At 54.2% G+C, this 12409-nt stretch overlaps 1 protein-coding gene and 1 non-coding gene across 2 annotated transcripts; both read right to left on the reverse strand.

Moving 5' to 3' along the window:
- Nucleotides 1-2703: 2703 nt before the first annotated feature.
- On the reverse strand, nt 2704-2809 carry LOC142875756 (U6 spliceosomal RNA). The gene has a single exon (XR_012923050.1). It is a non-coding gene; the product is annotated as a U6 spliceosomal RNA (small nuclear RNA).
- Nucleotides 2810-10929: 8120 nt separating this feature from the next.
- Nucleotides 10930-11871, reverse strand: LOC142875625 (olfactory receptor 287-like). Its single transcript, XM_076010366.1, has one exon. It carries the CDS (start codon nt 11869-11871, stop codon nt 10930-10932), a length of 942 nt encoding a protein of 313 aa, XP_075866481.1.
- Between the last annotated feature and the right edge of the window lie 538 nt (nt 11872-12409).

Consider the following 12409-nt stretch of genomic DNA (forward strand, 5'->3'; position numbering starts at 1 on the left):
GGTCTGGTCTTTCTCCTCTGGCTTCTAAACACCCAGCCAGCAGCTGGCTCCACCTCCTGTCTCCGACAAAAGGGAAGGAGCCCCCTTTGTCGTCAGCTGCACCCTAACCCTAACCCTAACCCTCCCCGCGCTGCCACAGGGACCCCACCAGCAGCGGCTGCACCCCAGGAAGACCCCGGCGGCCACTGCTGGGCTGGCCGCCCAGCCCCGTGTTTGGGTTTCCTTGTAAGTCTTAGATTCATTTGTCAAGTCCTATTCCCCTCTCAGTTTAATTTTGGGGAAAATTTACATCTTTATAAGATTGAGACTTCCAACGCATAAACTTGCATGTCTACATTTATTTAGATCTTTCTTTAATGTCACTCAGTTTTCTACATGAAGGTCTTCCACATCTTTCATTAGATTAATTCCTAGATACTTGGTATTTTTGTTGCTTTTATAAGTGGTAGCTATTTTTAAAAATGTCTGTTTATTGCTCATACGTAGAAAAACAATTGACTTTTGTTTATTGGGTGTATACAGTAAACTTGCCAAACTTTCCTAAGACCTTTGCTAACTATCTGTGGATTCTTCCAGATTGTTTGCATTCTGAGTGGCACTGTCTGTGAGCAATGATGGTCTGGACTCTGGTTTTCCAACCTTTGTGCCTTTCTTCTCTCCCTCGCTGCACCAGTTACGAGCTCCAGTGCAAAGTCAGCACAAGTGGGACTTTGCAGTGAGGTGTGTTTTGATGAAGCTCGTTATCAGATTAAGCAAGATGAGGGGAGTTTGCCGTGAGATGTGTTTTGATGATACCGGTTATCAGATTAAGGAAGTGACCTCCTAATTCCAGTTTGCAAGAACTTTATTTATTATCATAAATGGATATTGAATTTCATATTAAAAGTTTTTCATTTCTTAGGGTGATAATATGATTGTTCCCCCTTAGTATTGCAATGTGGCAAATTGTAGTGATTGATTTTCTGATGTTAACTTTTTCTTTTGTTGTTGTTTTTTTGAGACAGAGTCTCACTTTGTTGCCCAGGCTAGAGTGCCATGGTGTCAGCCTAGCTCACAGCAACCTCAAACTCCTGGGAGCAAGCAATCCTCCTGCCTCAGCCTCCTGAGTAGCTGGGACTACAGGCATGCGCCACCATGCCCGGCTAATTTTTTCTACGTATTTTTAGTTGGGCAGTTAATTTATTTCTATTTTTAGTAGAGACAGGGTCTCTCTCTTGCTCAGGCTGGTTTCAAACTCTTGATTTTGAGCGATCCTCCCACCTCGGCGTCCCAGAGTGCTAGGATGACAGGCGTGACCCACCGCACCTGCCCATTAACTTTTCTTAATGCAACCTTGCACTCTGGGGAAAACCAGCTTGGGTGGCAGCAGGGTGCTTTGCACACACTGCTGGTCCTGCCAGAGGTTCTGAGTCTGGAGTTTTCTTTGTGGCAAATTTTTTCTTTTCTAAAAAACAGCTTTATTGAGGTGTGATTGATATGTAATAAACTGCCACACTTAAAGTGTGCCGTTTGATGAGTTTTGACATATGCACCCACCGGTGAAACCATCGCCACGATTAAGATAGCGAACGTCTCACTGCTCCACGGCTTCCTCGTCCCAGCTGGCATCTACCCTCCCTTCTGCTCACTCCTCTTGAAAAAGAACGAAGTGTCAAGACTTAGAATATTTAATTCCAGTACTTATTATACAGCCACACAAGCGATGGCAATGTGGCATTGGTGTAATGACAGACAGGCAGGTGACATGGAGTCCACCAGCAAACCCACCTGTGCACTCAATCAGTGCTCAGCCCCAGGGCAAAGGCATTGGAATGGGGGCAGCAAGGACTTCTGCCTGCTGTGTTAGGTCCACCTGAGAAGAGCAGGAGCCCTGACACCTGCCTCCCACCACAGGCTGACATGAATTTGAGATGGATCCCAGACCATCCGAAGGCTGGAACCACAGAATACCTGGAAGACATATGGGAAAATATCTTTGCAATCTCAGGAAGATGAAGTTTTCTTAAATAAAATATGAAAAGGAAAACAACTGATAAATGGCATACTTACTGTGCAACAGGTTTACGATAAATTATACCTCAATTAAAAAAACCCTTTATGAAGTGTTCGTGCTTGTGTATTTCCAAGCACATGAAAGTTTTCTTCTTACCTTTTTGTAGTTGACATCTCCCTTAATTGCACTGTAGTCAGAAACTATATTCTGTGCGATCTCAAAGCCTGAAAATTGGTTGGAGACTTTAGCCTGATGACACTTTGTTATGGTGAGTTTATTAACGTCTGCACGAGTTGAAACAAGTGTGTATTTGCAATTGCTGGGTGCAGTATCTACAAATGTTTTTACATTCAAGTTTGTTGATCAAGTTTCCCTCCCCCACCCCCAAATCAATAGGTCTTTTATTGCAGCATGAAAATTGCAAATGGGTCTTAGGAATCATCTGTCATCTTCACGCAGCTGGACAACTCTTAGAGCTTATCAGCCTGCTGCACAGCTCCTTTTCCCGGGACATAGATACCATCCCCAAATTTTCTGATATCCTTGTTTTTAACTGTTGTGGCTTGCTGAATGAGAGCAGCTGAATTTGAAACAATCTCACTGTCATTTCCTTCGGGGATCAGCTCATCTTTCTGGGCTCGAGATACTGAACAAGGAGCACCTGGCCTCATCCGAAACCTACAGCTGTGTTTTCACCAGTTGTGTCATATAAAAATACAGAACACTCCGCAAATTTGCGTGTCATCCTTTGCAGGGGCCATGCTAATCTTCTCTGTATCATTGCAATGTTAGCATACGTGCTGCCGAAGCGAGCACTGTAATCAAGTTGAATGTTCATCAACTGAACACACCACGAAACAGCACCTGGACCAGTAACCCGACACGGCCAGAGCCCAGACCCCAGCGCTCCCTCCCGCCCACGGCCCAGGCGTGGCCCTGACCCCGGGACACGGGTTTGCTTTGCCTGTTTTTATTTTGTTTTTTGAATCTTCACACAGAACGTGCTCTCTGGGGTCTGGCTCCTGCAGTCGGCACGGCGTTTGCAGATCCTCTTGGCGTGTGTGGGAGGAGCGCACGGATTCTCACTGCATCCGCGGCATGAACAGACCACGGTTCATCCGTGTCCACTGTGGACGGGTTCTGTGGACGGGCATCTGCATTGTTCCCACCGTTGGGCGGTTACGAGCTTCCGCCTCCTCCGAGGGACGCTGCCCACGTGGTTTCTACTCTGCCGGTCACTGGCTGTCCTGCACGTCACTCTGTCAAGTGAAAACCCATCGTCACCCACAGGACGGGGCGCTGTTCTGCGTGTGTTGTGCTGAACTAAAGGTTCACACACCAGGAAAACGAGCATCTAATCCCTGTAAAGTGCGGATTGTGAGGGGCGCAGGGATGGCTGGAAATCAGTGACTGCAGAGCGGGGGTTGGGGCCAGTCCCTTCTCCTGACTGGGACATGTCCGGGTTACCGGTGTGGGAAACACTGGTGTCCTTCGCAGTTGGGGTTTGGGTGTCTCAGTCGTGTGACGACTCCAGGGTGAGCTCTGGTGCGGCCGCAGACCCCGCCAGACTGAGCAGGCAGCTGCTCCGTGCAGGAAAATTCCACCAAGACCAGGAAATTGCAGCTGCCAAGCCCAGGGGCCGCTCCCCTGGGTGGGGCTGGGCAGGAACCTCGGCCTCTCCCACTCCCGCTGCCCTGGAGGCGCAGCCTGCCCCAAGGGCCTCTCTAAATTGCCTGTTTGACATTAATTGACTCCTCTGAGCTGAACCCCGGAGTGAATTTGGAGTCATGGATGGGGACAGTGCCCACGTCCCTGAAGACTCTGCCTAACGAGCCAGCGTGAACCGCTGGCTTCAAACAGACCCATGGCTGGCCAGGCCCCGCCCTGCCTTCGTATAATGACGCCCCAGGGCTCTTACCATGTCTCTCATCAAAGTTGGCTGGAATCTCTTCGTCAACAGTAGGCTTGATTGGGCACCGGAGGTTTGCGTGCGATTCCCCAGCAGCCCAGGGAACAAGCTTCCCCCAGACCCAGGGTTGAGAATAGAAACCTCTGCTCGTGCCACGCTGCCAGCCCTGGGGGTGCAGGCCAAGGAGGAGGCAAAGGGGGGGAGTCCCCGGGGCTGCCACGTGAGCCCGGCCCAGGGAGGATGGCAGAGCGGGCAGGGCCGCTGCCAGCAGCCACCTCGAGAAGCCAGCGGGTGGCGTCTGCCGTAGGCCTCCGTCCAGAGACCTCAGTAAGACTCATGAACAAAAATGACTTTGATTCCTTAAGAGCTTGACTTTTTTCTTTAGTCGACAGCCGCGGCACGCAGAGGGGACTCAGAGCAGACCCCCTGCGTCATCTGGGACATCTCGGAGTCCCAGGCCCCAGCACTCACATGTTCCAGAACCAGAAAAAAGAATACAAAACACATGAACATAGATGTCAAAATTAAGATTTCATATGAATTTGTGATTTTACATATATACATCTCAACTGGGAACAGAGGTTCCATGAAGTCTGACGCCAAACCGAAACGGCCCCTTTTAAAATTAATAATTACAAAATTAATAAGAGGCCGTAAGGTGGGAATGTGGCAGGGCCTGAACTCTGCACAGGTGCAGCCACGGTTGTCATAAAATGCACATACACCCACCCCGTCCCCTGGCGGCTCGGGACTTGCAAGGCGGGTGGTGGTGAAGACTCTCGGCTGTCTTCACTGCTCCACAGAAAACATCACCCTGCGAAACCTCAGGCTGGTCTGGGGCATCTTCCAGGTTTCCAGTGGACAGGCAGACATGCCCAGACCAGCGGCTGTACCAAGGAACCGACTCAACAGGCCTGGCCACCTGGGCAGTGACTCAGCAGAACACAGTTTCTGAGTTCACCCCCAGCCAGTCAGCAGACCAGCTCAGCCCTCTGCCCAACAAACTGCCTTTAAGAATCCCGCCCCAGGCCGGCTCGGTGGCTCACGCCTGCAATGCTCGAGGTCAGGAGTTCAAAACCAGCCTGAGCGAGACCCCGTCTCTACTAAAAATAGAAAGAAATTAATTGATCAACTAAAAAAATATATAGAGAGAAAAAGTTAGCCGGGCATGGTGGCGCATGCCTGTAGTCCCAGCTACTCAGGAGGCTGAGGCAGGAGGATCGCTTGAGCCCAGGAGTTTGAGGTTGCTGTGAGCTAGGCTGACGCCACAGCACTTACTCTAGCCTGGGCAACAAAGTGAGACTCTGTCTCAAAAAAAAAAAAAAAAAAAAGAATCCCGCCCCAGGCCAGCTCGGTGGCTCATGCCTGTAATCCTAGCACTCTGGGAGCCTGAAGCAGGAGGATTGTTCAACGTCAGGAGTTCAAAACCAGCCTGAGCAAGAGCAAGACCCTGTCTGTATTAAAATATATACAAAAAATTAGCCGAGCATTGTAGTGCATGCCTGTAGTCCCAGCTACTCGGGAGGCTGAGGCAGGAGGATCGCTTGAGCTCATGAGTCTGAGGTTGCTGTGAGCTAGGCTGACGCCACAGCACTGTAGCCGGGGCAACAGAGAGAGACTCTGTCTGGGGGGGGGGGGGGGGAAGAATCCTGGCCCCAAAAATTCCCGGGGAGACGGATCTGAGAACTTCCTTCTGTCTCCTCATGTGACCCTGATGTCCTCCTGAGTGGCGGGCAATGAGCCCGGATGGGCAGCGACAAAACATCCCAGACGGCACACTGAGAAACCGAGGAAACCTTTCTGCGGGGCCAGACCGGAGGCCAGGGCCACCCCGCCGAGCTGGAAGGAGGGTCAGCTTGTTCAGAGACTCAGGCCCTGCACCTGCTGGCCGCCAGGGATGTTTGTTGACTGACTGAAAGTTCTGCAGAGCAAATCTTCCTGAAAAGATTGTGGGAAGCAAGAACGGGCGTAACTCTTAAGATATAAGTGAAATTAGATCACACCGTGACTCTTCCAGTCCCAGAACTAGTGAATGTCCAAGCTAGCTCGCAGACACCTGGGAGGAGGCCCGCAGCCGTCTGGCCGCACCGGGGGCTGACGGGCGAGTGGGCTCCGAGAGGGACGTGGCAGGACCAGGGAAGGACGTCGAGAGACGTCCGAGTAGCGGGGCTTGGAGCAGCCTCCGCGGGTCCATTTGGGGGTGAGGTCTGCACCCCCACAGCGCCGTTTCCCTGGCCCGGGGAGGGTCGCTGCAACGTTCCAAAAGCCTCAAACTTGCAGCCCTCAGCCGCCACGATCCGGGGCTGGGCGGGGCTCCGGGGCTGGGCGGAGCTCCGGGGCTGGGCGGGGCTCCGGGGCTGGGCGGGGCTCCGGGGCTGGGCGGAGCTCCGGGGCTGGGCGGAGCTCCGGGGCTGGGCGGAGCTCCGGGGCTGGGCGGAGTGCGTGGGTCCCGGCATTGGCACCGGGCTGGTCACCACACTCATCCCCTCCTGCTCCCGCAGTACCTCGGCCGGCGTCATGCCGCACGTTGTCCGCCGGCTCCTGGGCCTACGTCCCTGTGTTCTCTCTGCTCCCGTCCCCACCACCCGGCCAGACCGGGACAGTGGACAGGCGTGGGAAGGTGCCACAGCTCCACCCCTGCGTCCCGTGGCACTGAGGGCCGGGGACCCGCCTGCGACCCGCTGTGCCCAGTCAGACCCCTCAGGCCTCTCAGACCGTGTCCACAGCCGGCCCTGGCCTCACCCAACTGGTCTGTCCACACCTGCCCATCTCCGAATGGAGCCCACCCCAGTTGCTCAGGCCAAAACCTGCTCGATTTCCCGCACACCCCCCAGCCAGCCCAGGCAGACCTGCTCTCAGGACACGCCCGGCATCTGCCACCTGCTCCTCCACTCCCCTCCTGCCCAGCGCTCACCGGCTCAGTGGGACTGTTGCAGGGAGCTTCCAACCAGGCTGATGCCCCCCCGCCCCCCCACCCTCAGCACAGCAGCCAGGGGGGTCCTTCGAAACACGAGACAAGTCCGACCCCTCCACCATCACCTCCCACAGGCTCCCATCCTGTTTGAAACATACCAACGCCCTCCTCGTGACCCACAAAGTACTACAGGCCCTGGGTCCCCTCAACCCAACACACAGGCTTCTCAGCTGTTACTCAGACACCCTGGAAGCAATACTGGGGGAGGAGTGGAAGGAGTTGTGAAAATCAAAAGAGAGGGGATGGATGGTAGATGGATGGGTGGGTGGACAGATGGACAGAGAGGTGGCCAGCTGGATGGATGGGTGGGTGGATGGATGGACAGATAGACAGAGAGGTGGACAGCTGGATGGATGGGTGGGTGGATGGACAGATAGACAGAGGTGGACAGCTGGATGGATGGGTGGGTGGATGGACAGATAGACAGAGGTGGACAGCTGGATGGATGGGTGGGTGGATGGACAGAGAGGTGGACAGCTGCATGGATGTGTGGGTGGATGGACAGATAGACAGAGGTGGACAGCTGGATGGATGGGTGGGTGGATGGACAGATAGACAGAGGTGGACAGCTGGATGGATGGGTGGGTGGATGGACAGATAGACAGAGGTGGACAGCTGGATGGATGGGTGGGTGGATGGACAGATAGACAGAGGTGGACAGCTGGATGGATGGGTGGGTGGATGGACAGAGAGGTGGACAGCTGCATGGATGTGTGGGTGGATGGACAGATAGACAGAGGTGGACAGCTGGATGGATGGGTGGGTGGATGGACAGATAGAGAGGTGGACAGATGCATGGTATGGGTGGGTGGGTGGATGGACAGATGGACAGAGAGGTGGACAGATGCATGTATGGGTGGGTGGGTAGATAGACAGATGGACAGAGAGGTGGCCAGCTGGATGGATGGATGGGTGGGTGGATGGACAGATAGACAGAGAGGTGGACAGATGATGTATGGGTGGGTGGGTGGATGGACAGATAGACAGAGGTGGACAGCTGGATGGATGGATGGGTGGATGGACAGATAGACAGAGAGGTGGACAGATGCATGTATGGGTGGGTGGGTGGGTGGATAGACAGATGGACAGAGAGGTGGCCAGCTGGATGGATGGGTGGGTGGATGGACAGATAGACAGAGAGGTGGACAGATGCATGTATGGGTGGGTGGGTGGGTGGGTGGATGGACAGATGGACAGAGAGGTGGCCAGCTGGATGGATGGATGGGTGGATGGACAGATAAACAGAGGTAGACAGCTGGATGGATGGATGGGGGATGGACAGATAGAGGTGGACAGCTGGATGGATGGGTGGATGGACAGATAGACAGAGGTGGACAGCTGGATGGATGGGTGGGTGGATGGACAGATGGACAGAGAGGTGGACAGATGCATGTATGGGTGGGTGGGTGGGTAGGTGGGTGGATGGACAGATGGACAGAGAGGTGGCCAGCTGGATGGATGGGTAGGTTGATGGACAGATGGACAGAGGTGGCCAGATGCATGGATGGGTGGGTGGAAGGGAGATGGAGTCACTGGGTAGGTAATTAACAGCATTGAGATAGGACACAGATGACAGCCACCAACCTCTGCTGTATGAACTCACAGTCCAGCGCAGCATGGACACTGACAGAGAAACACTGCCACACCCTTTTGCCAGGAGGACACCCCGAGTGCTGACTCCAGCCCACAGGTGGCTTGGGATATAGTCAGGAATCACACAGAACAGCTTAGGGGAGGGGGCATTTTAATCACGGGCCCAGAGACGTCATCTTGACCAGATGAACTGGAACAGAAAGCAAGTCCAAGTGCAGCCATGTCCACCAGCCAGAGTGCAGCTTGGGACCTGGGTCACCAACTTGCTCTGGAGGGGGCCTCAAAACCCCGTGGAGTCCTGGAGTGGCAGCCCCACCTCTGGGTAGCCCAGCAGGGTGGTGGGCAGGTCAGGAGCAGGGAGTGACCCTGAGGGGGAGAGGCAGCTGCCCTGAAGCTGCCTCTGTAGAAATCTTCTGTCAATAATTCACATAGCTGATTCTGTTATTCATAAACTTTAACTATCTGTTCTCATAGAGATAAAATTTTGGCTAGCACCTGTCCCTGCCATAGCCAGTGCACTTTAGAATGCACTGGGATGCATATGGCAAATCCACACTAAGTACCTCATCGTTCAACTTTAGCATGTTACAAAACTGACGATGCTGGCCGGTGGCTCACACCTGTCATCCTAACACTCTGGGAGGCCGAGGCAGGAGGGTTGCTCAAGGTCAGGAGTTCCAAACCAGCCTGAGAAAGACCGAGACCCCGTCTCTACTAAAAATAGAAAAAAATTAATTGGCCAACTAAAAATATATAGAAAACATTAGCCGGGCATGGTGGTGCATGCCTGTAGTCCCAGGTACTCAGGAGGCTGAGGCAGGAGGATTGCTTGAGCCCAGGAGTTGGAGGTTGCTGTGAGCTAGGCTGACGCCACGGCACTCTAGCCCAGGCAACAGAGTGAGACTCTGCCTCAAAAAATAAAATAAAATAAAATAAAATAAAACCTGATGATGCTGTGTTGCATTTGCACAAATATAGTTAACAATGCTTATAATTTATTGCAAAGTGTCACTTAAAATAGTAGTGTTAGCACAGATATTTTGCTGATGCAAGATATAATGAAAAGAAACGAGAGCATCTGGATCTGTTAATACCTTTTTTATCTGTGCAATAAACCCTTCAGGTTGTCTTGTCATGGAAGGTGCACCATCTATACATACACTCACTAAATTTACCAAATTCAGTCAAACTTCACCACATTTTTCTTGATATTTGTTGAATTTATTTATTCCCCGTGTTCTGTTTGCAAGAGTGCCCACAGCGAGTAACTCTTCACAGCAAAGAAAATCTTCTGTTGTGACCCAAATGAAGTCCGAACACCTAACACCAAATGAAGTCAGTAGTATCAGTTGATACATCCAAAGTGGTTGAATAATATCTTTTCCTTTTGAAGCAGTGCATAAAGTTGTTCTGTTAATTTGAAGTCTAATTCATGCTGCTGATCAGTTATGGTTCTCCTTGAAAGAGGCAGTTGTTTGTACTTGGAAACGTTATTGGGGTCTAAGCATCCTAAAACTTCAACAATGCATCCTTTCACAATTGCTACATCACTGAATGGCTTCCCTTCCAGCCCCCTCCACCCCGGAGTATAGGAGCTACTTTATAAGTTGCTTCAGTGGCATTATTTCCAGGTCTTATTGCTATTTGAAAGAATTGTCTTTGCTTTTGCTTTTATCTTTTAATTTCTGCAATACAACCTTTAGCACCTCTTCCCCTAAGTTAAAATATTTGTGGTCCTTATGAGTGTTATAATGCTGATGAGCATTGAATTTCTTCAATGTTGATATTGCAGTATCACAAAGCAAGCAAATCATCTTATCTTTAGCAGAAACAAGATAATATTGATTCCTAATCCTCATTTAAAAATCTGTCCACTTCCACAGTCCTGGGGGGTCCGAAGAAGGTATCGGACCTGGTGCGTGTGTCCTGAGGGCCCCACCATGAGGCAAACCCATCCGCTGATCCCAAAGAGCCCAGCTTCCTCAGAGGGGCCTACACACTCGCCCCTCTCTGTTGCACCACTGTGGTTCGCCCCTGCCAGCTGCCCACCCAGGGAGGGTCCAGGGATGCTCTTTCCAACTCGGGACCCCTCGGGAGACCCAGATGTCGGTAATGGTGAGAAGACAGGGATGAGACGCACAAGGGGCTGTCACCCTGAGATCCGGCCCTCCTTGGGGTCACAGGCCAGCCCAGCACCTAGCCCTTGGAACCACATGTGGTGCTGCAGGTGCCACGAGGCGGCACCCCTTGGGTGTTCCCGTTTCTCTTCCAGAATCTGTGTCTGGAAGTCCAGGGCCCAGGCTTCCTCGGCAAGGTCTGTGAGAGGAATAGAAACTCCTCCAGGCCAGGATGGTGGGCATCCCGCCCGCCCCCCACCACCCAAGGACCAGGTCCCAGCAGTGACGGGCGCTTTGTCAGCCCTGCAGAGCGCCCTCCCAGGGGCGTGGGTGCCCGTCCCGCTCACGCCCGTTTCCCCTGCACCGTCCTGCGAAGAGCCGCCTTCACGTCCTTGTTCCTCAGGGTGTATATGAAGGGGTTCAGCACCGGGGTGACGATGGTGTTGAGCACCGTGACGGCCTTGGTCAGGTCCAGGGAGCTCTCCGCGGAGGTCCTCACGTGCAGGAAGATGGTGGAGCCGTACCAGATGAGCACGACGGTGAGGTGGGACGAGCAGGTGGAGAAGGCCCGGTGCCGGCCCGGGGCCGTGGGCATCCCCAGGATGGCGGCGATGATGCGGGCGTAGGAGACCAGCGTGACGAAGCAGGAGCCCAGGATGACGCAGACGGCGATGCCGAAGGAGGTCAGCTCCACCGGGCGCGTGTCGGAGCAGGACAGCGCGATCCAGGGCGCGATGTCGCAGAAGAAGTGGTTGATGGCGCGCGAGCCGCAGAAGGACAGGCGCGCCACGAGCGCGGCGGGCCCGGCGATGGCCGCGAACCCGCTCACCCAGGAGCCCAGCGCCAGGCGCGCCGCCAGGCCGGGCGTCATGACGCCGCCGTAGCGCAGCGGCAGGCAAACGGCCAGGTAGCGGTCGTAGGCCATGGCGGCCAGCAGGAAGTACTCGGTGCAGCCCAGGGAGAAGACGAAGTACATCTGCGCCACGCAGCCCGCGAAGGAGATGGCCCCGCCCCGGGAGGCCAGGGTGGCCAGCGTCTTGGGCACGCAGGCCGTGGTGAACCAGATCTCCAGGAAGGACAGGTTGCAGAGGAAGAAGTACATGGGCGTCTGGAGGCGCCGGTGCGCCGCCACCAGGGCGATGATGGACAGGTTCCCAGCCACCGTGAGCAGGTACATGACCAGGAAGAGCAGGAAGAGCGCGGCGCTCTGGCCGCGCGGCCCCGGGAAGCCCAGCAGGAGGAAGGGCCCCTGCGCCGAGAGGTTCTGGCTGCGGCTCCAGGCCATGGAGCGCTGGGGCGATACAGACCTCCGGAGCTGAACAGGAGCTGAACAGGGACTCAGCGCGGGAGCCCTCCCGCGGGGCTGGGCGCCTGAGGAGCCCGGCCCTCCCCGCTGTCTGTGGGGCCCACTCACCTTGTCCTATAATCCCAGGACCCGGGCAGGCCCAGCATGCAGTGCCAGCTGCCACCGGTCGGCACAAAGCGGATCAGATCACGGGGGACGTGGCTAGCGGTGGTGGCTTGTCACCAGAGGGTCGTCAGTCTCCCATTGTGGACTCAAGCAGCCTGGGGCAGGGCAGGAAGCTGGAGTTTTCTCAAATGCAGTCACGTATGCCCTGATGTTAGCATTTTCAATCAACAGGCCGGATTGAGTCCTCGAGGAACCGTGCCCCCGCAGAGCTCTCCCGACGCAACCACCTCCAGGGGCAGCCCACGTGGCGAGGGCACGGTTCCTCTTGGCCTGGTTTATTTGTTAGCTGAGAACGGAGGGAGACAGGTATCCCTAAAATGTGAATTTTTTTTTTTTTTTGAGACAGAGTCTC

Source organism: Microcebus murinus, chromosome 14, assembly GCF_040939455.1.
Source record: "Microcebus murinus isolate Inina chromosome 14, M.murinus_Inina_mat1.0, whole genome shotgun sequence".
Lineage (NCBI taxonomy): Eukaryota > Metazoa > Chordata > Mammalia > Primates > Cheirogaleidae > Microcebus > Microcebus murinus.

What these genes read in the sequence shown, in the direction of transcription:
- LOC142875625 (XM_076010366.1), bottom strand. Translation starts at nt 11,871, where the DNA reads ATGGCCTGGAGCCGCAGCCAGAACCTCTCGGCGCAGGGGCCCTTCCTC.